The sequence below is a fragment of the Odocoileus virginianus genome, chromosome 5 (genome assembly GCF_023699985.2).
Source record: "Odocoileus virginianus isolate 20LAN1187 ecotype Illinois chromosome 5, Ovbor_1.2, whole genome shotgun sequence".
In the NCBI taxonomy this organism is placed as follows: Eukaryota; Metazoa; Chordata; class Mammalia; order Artiodactyla; family Cervidae; genus Odocoileus; species Odocoileus virginianus.
Genome location: NC_069678.1, coordinates 31,801,246 through 31,818,493, shown reverse-complemented (window position 1 = coordinate 31,818,493; position 17,248 = coordinate 31,801,246). Strand labels below are relative to the sequence as shown.

At 37.6% G+C, this 17,248-nt stretch overlaps 1 protein-coding gene and 1 non-coding gene across 2 annotated transcripts in view; one reads left to right on the top strand and one right to left on the bottom strand.

Annotated features, from left to right (window-relative positions):
- FRRS1 (ferric chelate reductase 1) overlaps positions 1-17,248 on the bottom strand; it is a 53,566-nt gene that overhangs the window by 16,924 nt on the left and 19,394 nt on the right. Inside the window, exons 6-8 of the mRNA XM_020911959.2 lie at positions 14,895-15,077; positions 9,558-9,656; positions 8,256-8,403 (exon numbers count right to left, since the gene is read on the bottom strand). Coding sequence (XP_020767618.2) covers positions 8,256-8,403; positions 9,558-9,656; positions 14,895-15,077 — 430 coding nt within the window. The remainder of the gene's footprint in view (positions 1-8,255; positions 8,404-9,557; positions 9,657-14,894; positions 15,078-17,248) is intronic.
- LOC139035302 (U6 spliceosomal RNA) lies at positions 4,649-4,755 on the top strand. Its single transcript, XR_011487973.1, has one exon. It is a non-coding gene; the product is annotated as a U6 spliceosomal RNA (small nuclear RNA).

Genomic DNA, 17,248 nt, shown 5'->3' with positions numbered 1-17,248 from the left:
AGAAAATGAGGGCTACTAATGTCAATTCCAATCATAAACCCAATAAGATTTTTAGTGGAACTTGACAAATCATTTCTAAACTTAATCTAGAAGAGCAGATACACAAAGAGGAGGCAAGAATTCCTTAAAAAAAAAGAAGGCTAGAAGGGGAATCATGTTTTATCAAAACTTACAACCTATTATTCAAACAGTACAGTAATAGACAAATAGATCAATGGCAGAATAAATTAGAAATAATGTGATTTACTGACAGTTTTTAGTGTATGATAAAGAGCCTTTAGAAACAGTGAAGAAAAAATGGACTGTTCAAAAACTAGTGTTTGGACACCTGGTTATTCATTTGGTGAATACAATTATATCATGTCTTGTTATACCAGAGAAGATCAGAGATAAAACAGAAAATGAGAAGTTCTTATAGTGAATACCTAGAGACTAGTGTCAAGAAAAAGGAGACAATAGCTATCAGAAGTTACAAAAATGTCAAATAGAAGATAATGAAGAAAAAAAAACTATTGAAAATGACAAGGAAGGCTTTGAAGAATCTAAAAATATTGCATTAGTACAGTGGTAGCGACGGCGGAGCCTGGTGGGCTGCCGTCTATGGGGTCGCACAGAGTCGGACACGACTGAAGCGACGCAGCAGCAGCAGCAGTGATAAAAACCAGACCACATTCTTAACAGCCTGAGAGTCAAGTTGGAAGAAAAGTGTTTTTAAACTGAAGTGCCATGGAGCCATGGACTAACATGAACTTAATCTTCATTAAAACAGAAATCCATATAATTTTGGTGTTCCATTGCGTGGCTCCATTATAAAGTTGGTGTTTTGCTTTAAGGGACACCAAGTTCATGTTTAGCATCCTGATGGTTCAATGGTTAAGAATCTGCCTGCAATGCAGGAGATGCAAGTTCAATCCCTGGGCCAGGAAGATCCCCTAGAGAAGGAAATGGGGGCTCATTTCAGAATCCTTGCCTGGATAATCCCATGGACGGAGGAGCCTCGCAGACTACAGTCCATAGGGTCACAAGGAGACAGACACAACTGAGCATATGCATACAATGCTTTCACTTCCCTTCCTACAGTATTATTCCTAAATTCCCAAAATAATAGGTCATGTGATAATTGGGTCTCTGCTTCATTAATTATTTAAGTTGGTAGATTTTCTAATTGTGAATAACTTATTTACGCAGATCAGTTCTGTCTCAGTTCAGACTCAGCATTTCACATGACGGCTTATTTCATGATAAGACAAAGCTTTCTGGGGGTAAAATAGCAGTTAGAACAAGGTTTTAAATGGCTTTTACTAAATACGACAATATCTTTAACTCTCAATTATCTTTTGTTTTCTTCTGACCCCTTTTCCTAGGTGATTTCTCCCATTGTGGGTCATTTCTCAAATTTTTCTTCTTAAAGTAAAGTATATATCTTGTTTCTTTTCACTGATCCAGTTTGTAAATGTGTACTGAAAAAAATCAGAATATATTTAAATAAATAGAATAATTTATTTACAGAGAAATTTACCTCACTGACATTGTGTTATACATTAATTCCATTTGTTACTACTGTGCAAAACAACCTTGTTTAAAAGGGAATTGGGTAGACATTTATACCATTTTGTTCACTGCATTTAGCAGACATGAATGTTTAATAGTCATGTAATCATGATGATTTAGTAACTTGGAAGAATAGCTATGACAAACCTAGACAGGATATTAAAAAACAAAGACATCACTTCGCCAACAAAGATCCATATAGTCAAAGCTATGGTTTGACTTAGTGACTGAACAGCATGATGTAAAGAAATGTGACAATATTCAGCTATCTGCTTTCTGAATGTTTCAAATTCTAATCTATAAGCACTGTTGATACCCAGAAAAGAGAGTTAAATTTCCTGTGAAAAGGTAAAAAAATAAAACAACTCAGCAATTAGAAAAAGAACAGAAAGATAGCTATATGCCAGCTTAACACCAAATATAAGGAAAACAAGAAAAATTAGTAGAAAATGAAAATCTGAAACGTTATCTGAAATCTGAAAACCTTAAGCAATTTCAACTGTATATTAATATTGATCACTTTTGCTAAATCACTTTTGCATATTTGGATGAAGAAACTGGTTAATTTTTCTGTTTTTACTAATAGCATAGTGTCCTTTGGAGCTTGACAGTCTGTAAGAATCATCAGAAGCTTCTGATTCAGCATCACATTCCCTCTGACCTTCAGTCTGCATTACTAAACAATAGAGCTTGTCAAACTTGCCCAGGACGACCTTGTTCTATTTATGTTTACATGGGTTACAGAGATATGATTGCTCTGAAAAATGGTTTCAACCTCACAAAGTCTCACTGTTTTTAAGCAGAGTGCAGCATATAAATGATCCACATACACATGACAAGACAACAAATGGACTGGGACAATGGACTGGTTCAAAATTGGGAAAGGAGAACTCAAGGCTGTATATTGTCACCCTGCTTATTATTTATTTTATACGCAGAGTACATTACATGAAATGCCAGGCTAGATGAATCACAAACTGGAATCAAGATTGCTATCAGAAATATCAATAACCTCAGATATGCAAATGATACCACTCTAATGGCAGAAAGTAAAGAGGAACTAAAGAGCCTCTTGATAAGGGTGAAAGAGGAGAGTGAAAAAGCTGGCTTAAAACTCTTCGAAACATTCAAAAAACTAAGATCATGGCATCTGCTCCTATCACTTCATGGCAAGCAGATAGAGAAAAAGTGGAAACAGTAATAGACTTTATTTTCTTGGGCTCCAGAATCACTGAGGATGGTGACTGCAGCCATGAAATTAAAAGACACTTGCTTGTTGGAAGGAAAGCTATGATAAAGCTAGACAGTATATTAAAAAGCAAAAACATCACTTAGCCGACAAAGGTCCACATAGTCAAAGCTACAGTTTTTTCAGTAGTCATGTATGGAGGTGAGAGATGGACCACAAAGAAGGCTGAGCATCGAAGAACTGATGCTTTAGAATTTTGGTGTTAGAGAAGACTCCTGAGAGCCCCCTGACAGCATGGAGATCAAACCAGTCAGTCCTGGAAGAAAATCAACCCTGAATATTCATTGGAAGGACTGATGTTGAAGCTGAAGCTCCAATACTTTGGTCGCCTGATGCGAAGAGCTGATTCATTGAAAAAGACCCTGATGCTGGGAAAGATTGAGGGCAGGAGAAGGGGGCAACAGAGGATGAGATGGTTGGATGGCATCACTGACTCAGTGGACATGAGTTTGAGCAAACTCCAGGAGATGGTGAAGGACAGGAAAGCCTGGCGTGCTGCAGTCCATGGGGTCACAGAGACAGACACAACTGAGCTACTAAACAATAACAAAACCAACGAAAGCAACAATGACCTATGGGGCAACTGTATTTTGTTCCCCAACACAAAGGAACTAAAAAATGAATTCCCTGAACTGCTAATGTCCAGGTTGGTTTGTTTTGTTTTGCAGTTTGGTTTGGTTGCTTTGCACTCTATCAGTTAAAAAGAGAAATGTCTATGATTCATGTATATGTTTGTTAATAAACACCTTCATGTACTATTGTTTTAATACATTGTGAACACTATTAAAATAGAAATTTTAATGAGATAAAATAAATCTAAATAGAAAGTTCTAGCATTGTTTTCTGTATCCCCTGGACTATCTTACAATATGTACATCTTTGTTGGAAGAACACTGTCCTAAAGCACTAAGTTATCAAACCACAGTATACAGAACAATCACCTGAAATGCTTGTTAAAATGCAGATTCCAAGCATAAACAACAGAGATTCATTGAGTCTGGGATGGAGCTCAGGAATGTGCATTTCAGCAGTCATTCCAGGTGGTTCTGAAGCAAGTCATTTGATCCCCACACTTTGGAATATACCACAAAATATGATAAGAGTCTCTCCCTACCATGCCATGAGCGTAGCAACACCAGCAGAAGAGGGAGGTAAAACAATGCTCTATTCTGCACATGTATTATCCACAAACTCAGTTTTTCCAGGAAAATGCTAATTAATTAAAATACTGTTTCTATGAGAAAATGCATTCTAATTTCTACAATGCTGGCCTAAGAAGAAACCGTTGTCATCACCATACACCCAAAAACACACATAACTTATAGTACAATGGAATTCACCAATTTAAATGACACTGTGGTACATGTGTACAATGGAGTATTACTCAGCCATAAAAAGGAATGCATTTGAGTCAGTTCTAATGAGGTGAATGAACTTAGAACCTATTACACAGAGTGAAGTAAGTCAGAAAGAGATAAACATATATCATACATTAATGCATATACATGAAATCTAGAAAGATGGTACTGATGAATCTATTTGCAGGGCAACAATGGAGATGCAGACATAGGGAACAGACTTATGGACACAGGGGATGCAGGGAGGAAAGAGAGGGTGGGACAAATGGAGAGAGTAGCAAGGACACATATACACTACCATATGTAAAATAGCCAGTGAGAATTAGTCGTATGACTCAGGACGTTCCAAGTGGTGCTCTGTTACAACCTAAAGAGGTGGGAGAAGATTCAAGAGGAAGGGCAAATATGTATACCTATTACTGATTCATGGCAGAAACGAACACAATATTGTAAAGCAATTATTCTTCAATTAAAAATAAATAAATTTTTAGTGATCGCTTCGGCAGCACATATACTAAAATTGGAACGATACAGAGAAGATTAGCATGGCCCCTGCGCGAGGATGACATGCAAATTCGTGAAGCATTCCATATTTTTTATAAAACTCCTACAGGAGAACATAGACAAAACATTCTCTGACATAAATCACAGCAGGATCCTCTATGACCCACATCCCAGAATATTGGAAACAAAAGCAAAAATAAATAAATGGGACCTAATGAAACTTAAAAGCTTTTGCACAACAAAGGAAACTATATGCAAGCTAAAAAGACAGCCCTCAGATTGGGAGAAAATAATAGCAAACGAAGCAACAGACAAAGGATTAATCTCAAAAATATACAAGCAACTCCTGCAGCTCAATTCCAGAAAAATACATGACCCAATCAAAAAATGGGCCAAAGAACTCAACAGACATTTCTCCAAAGAAGACATAGAGATGGCTAACAAACACATGAAAAGATTCTTAACATCACTCATTATCAGAGAAATGCAAATCAAAACCTCAATGAGGTACCATTACAAGCCAGTCAGGATGGCTGCTATCCAAAAGTCTACAAGCAATAAATGCTGGAGAGGGTGTGGAGAAAAGGGAACCCTCTTACACTGTTGGTGGGAATGCAAACTAGTATAGCCGCTATGGAGAACAGTGTGGAGATTTCTTAAAAAACTGGAAATAGAACTGCCATATGACCCAGCAATCCCACTCCTGGGCATACACACCAAGGAAACCAGATGTGAAAGAGACACGTGTACCCCAATGTTCATCGCAGCACTGTTTATAATAGCCAGGACATGGAAGCAACTTAGATGCCCATCAGCAGAAGAATGGATAAGGAAGCTGTGGTACATATACACTATGGAATATTACTCAGCCATTAAAAGAATTCATTTGAATCAGTTCTAATGAGATGGATGAAACTGGAGCCCATTATACAGAGTGAAGTAAGCCAGAAAGATAAAGACCACCCAGAGGGATGGGGTAGAGAGGGAGGTGGGAGGGGGGATCAGGATGGGGAACATATGTAAATCCATGGTGGATTCATGTCAATGTATGGCAAAAACCACTACAATATTGTAAAGTAATTAGCCTCCAACTAATAAAAATAAATGGAAAAAAATAAATAAATTTTTAAAAATAAATGACACTTTTTCTTTTAAAGTATGAACTTTTTAAAAGTATAAATGCAAACTGTTAAATCTCCTAGAAATTTAAGTCATCCATGCAAGTCGATAATCATTCTTGGAGTACCTATGACATTCTGGGCACCGAAGGAAGTAGCTGGATATGATGAAAAGGTCACACCATTTGCAATTGGAATCAACTTGAGTTTAACTCCTGAGTCTGCTACTTGTGTGATTTTGAACAAGTTGCTTCACCTTTCTAGGTTCTAGTTCTCTTAACTCTACCAACGGGCAATATAATATCTATTCATAAGACCTCTGTGAGGGCTTCCCTGGTGGCTCAGTGGTAAAGAACCCACTTGCCAATGCAGGCTTCAACCCCAGATTTCACATGCTGCAAGGCAATTAAGCCGGTGCACCACAACTACTGGGCCTGTGCTTTAGAGCCCAGGAACCACAGCTACGGAGCCCTTGCACTGCAGCTACTGAAGCCTGCACACCCTTGACCCCAGGCTCTGCAACACGAGAAGGCACCACAGGGAGAACCCTGCACAGCGCAACTGGAGGGGAGCCCCCGCGCGTCACAGCTAGAGGAAAGCCCACGCAGCAAGGAAGCCCCGGCACAGTCAACAAATAAAGAAATAAATTTTTTTTAAATAACATAGAAACCTTAAAAGAAAGTTTGAATAAATTGCATTTCTTAAACTGCGTAGTTTAAAAAAAAAAAAAAACTTCTGTAAGAAATAATGAAATACATACAATTTACAGTAAGTGACAGCTGCAGATAACAATAATACAATTAACTGCACTTTAGTAATGTGTTTTAAAATGCAAATATTTGAGTTTTTTTCTCATTAAAAATTCATTTCCTACATTTCCCATGTTAGAAGGTATTGAACACTGAGGCTGTGAGCTCAAAGAGTTTAGGTTCATATTCCAACTCCACTGTTGTCTGGGCAAATGAGCTAACCTCTCGAAGCCTGTCTACTTCCAGGCAAAATAGGGATAATAATAATGCATATCTTGTGTAGGTTTTTAAGAAGATAAAATGAAAACCTTAATGATAGTGCTGAGTCAACAACTGGCCTCATTAAGTACTAAGTAATTTTACCCATTATCATCATTTAACCAAGAAGTTTTTTCAAGCTACATTTGCTGTTGCTGGTGCAAGTAAGAATACATGATTTGCCTAAGATAACCAAACATATCACCCACAACTAAACCTGCAAATATTCCTAAATTTTCTCTAACACTGAGTAGATATTTTATCCTGCTTTAAAACCTTTTGAACCTCTACTTTACCTATAGCATAACATGATAGATATAAACTACTATATACCAAACAGATAATTAACAAGGTCCAACTGTATAGCACAGGGAACCATATTTAATATCTTATAATAAACTATAGTGGAAAGAATCTAAAAAAGAATATTTTTTTCAGAAATACATATATAGTTTCAAATATATATCTGAACCACTTGGCTATACACTAGAAACTAACACAACATTGTAAATCAACTGTACTTCAATGAAAAAGAAATAAACCACATGACAGACTATGCAAGGCTTTTCACCATTTACCCACACCACAATTCTGCTCCTCCTCCTCCTTTCCCCCCGTTCCTCCCTTCTACGTGCCCAGTGCCTCGCTACTTTCAGAGTAGGCCATATGCTCCAAGTTTGGGGATATTCAGTTCGGGAGATGAGTCACTAACTACAACATTACCTTGGCATTTCCTGCAATTCTTCAGAATATCATTAGCTAAGACCTTAAACAAAATCTATTTATTCTTTTTAATATGTGTTTCAGTACCTACCAGGGCTGTATTAAAGGTAAACTAAACATTCAAACTCATAAAACTACCTTGGGCTACACCTGGCATCAGACTGACTTAGAAGGCTGAGACAGGAGACTCAGCACGCCTTCAGGGCACCATGAGGCGCCCTTTCTCAAAGGGAGGTCCTGTAGAAGCTTGCTCAGCTGTTACGGAGTTACTCCCTTTACCCCTCTCTACAGCCCTGGAGAAAGCTCAGGCCCAAGGAGGTGAGATTCATACCGGACAGGTCATCCACAAGAGCCAGTATCTCCTGCAAAAACCCCACATAGTCCTGCCCTTAGGGGCCCTGCAAGTGCCAAAGTCACTTCATCCAAGGAAGCTCAAAGATACAGCTGTTGATCAGGTATTTACAGGTTTTCCTGGTCCAAATGCAGTTTACCAGCCAGAAATCACTTTTATTGTGTTGCCTTATAACATAGTCGACACTACCTTTACCTAGTTTCCAGGGAAACAAAGCTAGAAGGTCAACCGAAGTCAAACTGTCAGGCAAAGATGGAAAAGAGTTTGATAACTCTTTATTCACAATGCATATCTTAAAAAAAGAGCAATTACCATAGTCTCTCCAAAAAAAGAAGGAAAGGAAAAAAATGAGAGACAAACCATAAAAAGATAGTTTTTTATCAATATACTTACCATCAGCAGCTGCACCATCTGCAACAAATATGTAGTAGCTGGCATTTAGATCAAATCTATTCTTAACCCCAGGAAGGGTAATGTTTCTTCTGAAAGAACACTGCATAACACCATCCGCCAACCTCCAAGCCATGTCCTCAAGAGGATCCTACAAACACACACAATGGGTCTTCTCAGCACATTCCAAATATTTGCTAAAAATAAAATGTGATCAAAATCCTGGACCTGTTCAATTTCCTTTCTCTAAGATCCTCTGTGCATGTTTTGTCTGCAGTGTCATTGTTTTTCCACTTCCTCTTTGAAGAGTACAAGAAACACATTCTCCCAGTTTATTTGTGTTTATCCCACTTGGCAAAAATAGTATTTTTACTACCTAGGCTAGAAACTTTGGCAGATGCACTAACTCCATCTGGCCCCTAATATACAATCAACAACGCTAAAGAAATACTTAGCAAGTAATACACTAGTAGCCAAAATGCAACTTGTGAGAAACTCTAACCTCACAAGAAAGCTATGCAGAGAACATGTCACTAGGTGGTAGCTACTGCCCCTTCGGAACTCATTTGCTTGTCAATTGCCATGTGAAAATGACATTTCTCTACCAGAAATAGGCCACATTTGGCACAGATGTCAACATCGGGCACTTAAGACAATTGCCCAAGGCACTAAACCAGCAGCTACCATATATCCACCTCTTTCTCATCAGTCAAGAAATACTGTGTCACTAACATAAACCTCTTAAAAATTTGTCTGCAAGCTTTTGAAAAGATGTGTCTGCTTTGACCCTCTTAACAAATCACAAAATATTTTTAATAGATGCAATAAAAAAGAATTTAAGTGAAACAAACAAGAATTCATCTTTTGCTAAAAAAGAAAACTTTTCTGTGCTTTCTAAAGCATAGAAAAGGGGCATGATAACTGTACTTTATATTACTGGACTATATACTGGAAATTTGCCAAGAGAGTAGATTTCAGCTGTTCTCATCACAAAAAAATAAAAAAGTAACTGAGGCAATGAATATATTTATTAGCCTGATTTTAGCAATCATTTCACTATGGAGAGGGATATAAAAACATCATGCTATATACCTTAAATATATACAATTTACACATATATATAATAAAATCCAGAAAGGTTTCCTCCCAGACTATAAGATAGGAACTCTGCTACCAGGACCCTGTTTGGTCTCTACTGCTAGCTGCAGGTTTGGAAGCTATTTTGCACCACAACCATGGCACTGTCAGCCATATAGCCAGAAGATGGACCAGCCAGTTAGAGCGTTCCAGAATCTTCACACCTACCCCAGAATCCATTATAGGGTGACTTCTCCCTGTCAAACGGGAAGGTTGTATGTGGACAATCTGATCTTCAAGAATACACATATAAGCATCATCATCACCCTGAAAAACAATGACAAATGAAAAAAAGATCAAGGGAATTTCAACAAGGGAGCATTCTTTATCAGTCTAATTCTTATCTCTCCTTTAATCTCCAATATTCCTTAGCTCTAAAAATTAAATCTTACTTAAAGTGATTATCAGACAGCAGATTGCATCTTTAAAGCACATTTAAGTTGTGGTACAAATGAATGACAGGGCTTCCCTGGTGGTTCAGCGGTTAAGGAATCCACCTCCCAATGCAGGAGACGTGGGCTCAATCTCTGGATTGGGAAGATCCTCTAGAGAATGAAATAGCAACCCACTCCAGTATTCTTGCCTGGAGAATCCCATGGACGAGGAGACTGGTGGGCTACAGTCCATAGGATCACAAAGAGTTGGACCTGACTTAGCGACAAACAAACTACCACCACCAAATAAATAATATGGATTTTAAGTTATTATGTATAGTTTTGGTTATTTCATCTATTCTAAATTGTTTTCGATAAACTATCTAACAAGGTCTTTAACCAGCTTTTGTCACTGAATTCCTTAAACAAAACCCAAGACTAAAGCTATAACTAAAGTCTTGTTAAAAATACCACTATGATATTCTAACATTCATAAAATTTACAAAAAATTTTAAATTTCTTGTAAAAAGTTCCAGTTTTAACTCTCAAGTACATAACATTAGCAAAGAAGTTCCCTGTTACACATCTTATACTCAAATCAGAATTAGCACAACTCAAGAAATTTGGAGTTGTCATAATTTAAATCACTACACACTATGGCACACAGACTAACTTTAGCCTGATGCCTGTTCTTGTACTGGCCACAAGCTGAGGATGGTGTTTACATATCTAAATGGTTTTTTAAGAATGGTATTTCATGATAAGTGAAAATACATTAAATCCAAATTTCAGTGCCTACAGATAAAGTTTGACTGGAACACGGCCACACATACTAATTCACAGCAGTCTGTGGCTGCTTTAGCACTATAAAAGAGCTGAGTAGCTTGCAAAAGAGACCATGAGGCCCACAGATTCTGAAGTGGTTGCTATCTAGCCCTCTGCAGAAAAAGTTGGCTGATCTCTGATTTAAGCAGACAATGTGTATTTTCTAGAATGTTTATCATCAATGAAACAATAGAGTTTTCTTGTTATTTCAAACAAAATTTAATATAGCAAAATGGTTGGTTTTGAGGCAAACTGATGGTAAGACGTCAACTAAGTCATTAAGGCAAATCTCTCCAATTCTGGTGAGGTGATGAGGATGAAGGAGAGGTAACTCTCAGTTTTCAAGGCTCTACGGTGAAGGGGAAGAGAAGGTGCTATGACAACCTTATGCTCCAGGCAGCTGTAGAAACCCCAAATTTGGAGCATGGTAGAACACACCTAAGAAGTTCCAGCCAAACTCCACAGTTAGACAGCGCCTCCTACCCGTTTGCTCCTCTCAGTTCCAGCATTTAGAGTGCACTCTACCAGAAAATGCCAAGTGAGAGGAAAAAGATGACAACATAGTTCTTATGATCAAAAGACTATGTTTTAATAGAGGAGACAATTAAAACAGTACGTGAAATATGATAAAGTAGAGATTTAAACAACGTGCTATAGAAAGACAAATTAGGTAGGGTCAAAGGATTGAAAAAGGCTTATCAGAAAATATAGCATTAACTATGCTTCAGAGAATAAAAAATACATGTGGCTAAGGTACAGCTGCAATTAAGGGAAAGGTTTTCCAAACTGAGGAACTTCCAGGACCAAAGATACAGAAATATAAAAAGTATACGGAAACTTTAGGAAACAGGTAGCACAAAGCTAAAACATATACAGGACAAGGCCAGAAATACCAACAAGGACTTTGAAAAGTTTCAAAAATATGTTAAAGAAAAAAATATTTTCCTGTAACTACCAAAGGTTCACCAATGCTTTGGGGGCTAGGATTGAGGTTACCTCAAATGTGGTCTAAAATCATAACCTGAATCTATGGTAAAAATTGCAGGGCATTCTACAAAACAACCAGCCAGGAAAAAAAGCAAGAAAAAAGGTAGGGTAAACATTCTAAAGAAAAGGAGATTAAAGAGATATAACAATTAAATGCACTGAGTGATAACTGATTAGTCTGGATCATAGATTTTAAATATATACACACACATACACACACATATACACATGCCTTTACTGGGACAATTAGAGAAATTTTAATATACACTACATTGAATAAAATTATTATATTATATATTTGATGGTGATATGATAATTGTAGGAGAATACCCTTCTTAGTAGATACACGCTGAAAAGGAAACACAAAAGGTCATGATAGCTGTAACTTAATTTTCAAATAGTGCAGGGGAAAAAAATGTGTGTTAATATACAGTGAAAAAGTTAATCTACACACACACACACACACACACGGAAAGAGAGAGTGACAAGTGCAGGTGAAGGGTTTACTGTGTTCCTTATACTAGTCTCTCAACTTTCACATAGGTTTAAAACTTTTCAAAACAAAAAGCTAGGGTGGGTCAAAGAAGAACCTGAGTGGCAAGTAAAAGAGAGGAATCTAAGTCACAACACTTTCTTGAACACCAGAGAAGATGGTGGCCGCAATGAATGAGATAGTCAGTCCATAAGTTTCCCAGACAGTATCTGAAAAGAAGCAAGAGATCAATAATAGCTACTTTTTTACTATTGTTGTTGATCACCAAGAATGGGAAACACAAAAGGATGTTAGAAGGGTAGATAATAAACTCAGTCTGTAGAAGATGGCCTGTGTTGTCCAGAACACTCATCTGGAAGTAACCACCCAGAAGCTGGAAATTTCAAACTGGACACACACGAGAGGCCAGCAGTGGGAGCATTCTGGAATTCGAGTGTTAAGAAATTATGTACAAAAAAAAAACAAAGAAATTATGTACAGAAGAAGACAACACTGGGGCAGGGGAAGACAGAGAACAGCAGCTAACACAGTGTGTATACCTGAATACTTTATCTCAGAGAACAAAAAAATATCTAAGATGAGGGAGATGTGTATATTCTGAATTTCAGTTAAAATTCAGATATTAGCAAATACTGTTAGAAAAAAGATGGAAAGTTGCACTTTCAATTTTAGTGATGAGGTCTAATAGCAAAACAGAACTGCTACCATTAATGTACAAACCAAATTGAAAAAAGGTATAATTTAGCTTATCTAATCAGTATTCATATCATCAGATACCTTCAGTATTTGAACTTACATGACATACTGATAAGAAATCGCAGGTCATAAAAATATCCTAAGAATTTAAAAATAATCAAAAATAGAAACAACCATTTTACAAATATTTTTGGTGATGATTTATTTCCCCCAATTTAGGCAAACAGGTGTACAGATGATTTTAATCATCAAATAGGCTTGCTCCATAAATTAACTGCACCTGTATAATTAAGTCTTTTTATAAACATGTTTGATGAGTACTATACTAGAAACATAAGATTTCTAAGTAAGATAAATATATCTCAAATTAGAGGTAAACATTTTTGTGTCATCTATGCCTACAACTTAGAAGAGAATTAATTGTTCTACTTGCAGGCTCCTCATCACAACACTCTCTGTAACAACAGTGTCTTTCCTGTGGCTGACAGATTTTATGTGACCAGAAAATACTGCAGGGAGTTTGGCTAGGATTCTTTTATTTAAGTGACTGGAATACATATCTAAATGTGTGCTCTACCTTACACATGCACCTTAATGAACCGACATTTCTTCCAACAAGGCTATCATTGTTAACCCCTGCTGGACTCTTCTTCAGTTTCCTTCAAAGCCAGTTCCATTCACATAAACAGGCACTACCACCATCTTTCCTTATTGTTTTACAGTCACATTTATTTTTAACCCAGCCTCCTCATGCACCATAGTAATAAGGTTCATTTTTGCCAAAATTGAGAACAAAAGGATATGCTGTAAGTATAATGGTAATTACAAAAGGAAAAATGGGGGAAATGTTTTGAAGAATTGCAACATCATTTGATCAAGTATAAAATTTCCCATAAAAGCAACTTTAAAAGGAAAAGAGTCACAATTTCTTTTATGGTATTTTTAGAAGCCTATGGGATATCTTCTATCTCATAGGTTTAAGGTATACCCTGTGTTGAATGAAAAAAGATAATGAGTGCATTGTGAAACTACATTTTAAAATATACAGGTCATATCACATATTGCAATGTCATCCACCCCCAAAAAAGTCACATGTGGCTCCCTGAAATATTTGCAGCCAGCATAACAAGGATTACTGCGATTAGCATGCACTTTAAAGGAAAATATTTGTTCTTCTTATCACAGAATCTTAGAGTTCCTTTTCTTTTTAAAAAAATAATGATTTCCTTAAAAAGTGATAAGTTTAAAACCTAACAGGAAGAAAACTCTCAAGACTCCTTGCAAAAAAAAAAAGGACTCCTTGGATTTGTTAATGTGGAAATCAGAGTTCCTTTTCTTTTTTAAAAAATAATGATTTCCTTAAAAAGTGATGTTAAGTTTAAAACCTAACAGGAAGAAGACTCTCAAGAAAAGACTCCTTGCATTTGTTAACGTGGAAATGAGAGGCTTTCTCCATTTGTAGCCAACCCCTCCACAGTCAGCTCTGCTGAAACAGGATAGACACACGTCCTGGCCTTTATAGCCTTCTTCCTCTCCTGGGAAACCAGAATGCTAATGCAGGACTCTGTTCTTCCACACCACAGCACAAGGCTGCCACCTACAGAATCTCAATCCATTCAGCACTACCCAAGGAGAGTGAGAAATTTTGTAAACCCGGTAAAGAAGCCATTTAGGCCTGGAGACACTAGGTTTAATTCCCTGTTGGGGAAATGTGCCATGACCATCCAAATGGGGGCAACAAGCGCAGCAGTCCAGGCTGTAGTCACTTGAGAAAACTAGGAGTTGAAGAGCATCACAAACAACATGAGATTTAATGAAGAGCAACTTTTTCTTAACTGCACTTCCTGCTTTATCACAGAGATAGAAGTAGATAAAGTGGCAAACCCACTGGAAACAAAATGCTTTTCCTAACTTTCCTCAGGACAGCCTTGTTCTTAGAGATATTAATATGGAACGGCTCAACTCAACGCTGTTTAACTGAGAATCCAAGTTCGTTTCTCTGACCTCCCTTCCCATTCCTCCCTAAAGTATGAGAATCTGACTCTGGAACAAATGCTAAACTGCTGTTGATTATCACTCACTCCAGTGACTCTCCATTCATCACCACTGATGTAAGTGAGAGGTACAAACCATCCATCGGTCATGAGAAAATGCCAAGGATAAATAGCCTTTACTGGGACCGCTCATTTCAACCATCACTGATTGGTCATCTCGTGTGAAAGACAAGAAGACACAGGCAAGCTCCTTCTCTGGGTCACAGTTCAAAGGACTCCTGATGCAGAACTTCTTCTTCCCACAGTCTGAAGCATTGAACTAGAAAAATGACAGGGGGAAAAAGACTCAATTATCAAACAAGCAATTCTCCAACGACAGAAGAGCTGCTACCTTGAAGTATGGGTTTTAACAAGAATACGTTTTCATAATAAGGATTCAAACAAGGGGAAAAAGACCACATCCCAAATTAAAAATCATCAAAGCAGTAGTTAGGTTGTAAACTTTTAAATTTAATTAATATTAATTAAAATTTGAAAGACACAACATTAATTGGACTATAATTACACATGAGTATTAAGATCCCTTTAATACACAGAATACTTCACATTAATTATGTTCCGGAGCAAAGTTTCGAGTAAACTTTGAGAAATTTCTTAGGGAATATTTAAGTCCACATTGACATTCTTGCCTAAAGGATATCCTCTAGCTTTCAGAGATGGAATTTTTAAAAGCAAACAAACAAACCCTTAGCAAGTTTTTATATTTAGATCCTGGACTCTGCCTCTAGAATTCAAGTTCAAGTTTGACATTAAAATAATGTAAGAAAAAAAAATGGTTACTCCCATATATACCACCGCTCCAAATAAGAGTAATAACAATTTAGTGGGGAAGAAGCAAAAACAATCTATGATGATTTAATTCAGAGCTTCTCAGTATGGCAAGTAAGAAAGACTATTGAAAAATGTCAGCTCTACAATTTGACAGAGCAAACATGCAGTCATACTGAGTTAGAATGAACTGTGACACCACATTTCAGAAGGGAGCTAAACATGAGTTTAAGTCATTAGATTTAATGGGAACTGTACAGAAAAACTCATTTCTTCTTCTACTCTTCCAATATTTCTGGCCATCAAACAGGTGTGGGCGTTTTCCACAATAAGCAATTCTGCAATTCTCTGCAGACATAACTTAGTGCACTACAATTCAACTCTACTCTGACACTATCTACCTGAAATTGGTGTCAGATCCCACAGGCTAAGGGTTCAGTCCCACAAGACTGCACCCACTTCAGATGCCCATCACAGATGCCAATCACAAGCTCCAGGTTGCCACCTGTGCTTCTGAATTGCTGGCCATAAACTGGAGGTTCCCAGCACCTCCTCCTTGAGTTAGGTAATTTACAAAGATGGCTCACAGAACTTGGGAAAATAGTTAACTTACTAGATTACCAGTATATTATAAAAGGATAACAACCCACAAATGGCCAGATGGAAGAGATGCATAGAGTAAAGTATGTAGGAAGGGGCAGGCGCAGAGCTTCCATGACCCCTCTAAGGCACCAGCCTCCCCACACCTCCACGTGGTCAGCAACCCAGGAGCTCTCCGAAACCTACACTTTTGGAACTTTTATGGAGGCTCCATCATGTGGGATGGAGAAGGAAATGGCACCCACTCCAGTATTCTTGCCTGGAGAATCTCATGGACAGAGGAGTCTGACAGGCTACAGTCCACGGGGTCGCAAGAGTCGGACACAACTTACCGATTAAACCACCACCACTATCATGTGGGATGAAGGATTATTAGCTCAATTTTCAGACTCTCTCCCTTCTCTGGAGGATGGGGTCAGTGGGCTGAAAGCAGCAAGCTTCTAATCATGGCTCAGTGTTTTGGGGGACCAGCCCCCATATCCACCAAGAGTCACCTCATTAGAACAAAAGATACCCCATCATTCAGGAAATTCCAAGGGATTTAGCAGCTCTGTATCAGGAACTGGGGTCAAAAGGCCAACTATTAACAGAAACCAAGCAGAGGCCTATATATATATATATATATATATATATATATATAATTTGGGATTATTATTTCAAAGGAACTTAGAGAGAAAGTATAGTAGAGTGGAGAGAACAAGCCACTAGAAGCTAGAAAACAAGGGTTTAGCCTGTCTCTGTTCTCCCCTTTACTCCGTCGTTCCATCGTGTTTGCTAAAGAACTTACCTCTCAGGGTCTCTTTATCTTTATGCAACAGGGACCCTGAGGTCCCATCTAACTCTCTACAAGTGCCAACATCCTGTGACTCTGAATGAATCTCTCCATAATTGGAGATTATAAACTTGGTACAGAGATACAATAAAAAATCTCCAACAAGAGCTAATGCCTTTTAAATGAATATAAGAAAAGATAACAATCTTTTTTTTAGATTGTTAACAGATTCCTCCTGGGAAGCTCAGATCCAAACTAACTGGGAATTCCCTAAAGCAACTTTAAAATAA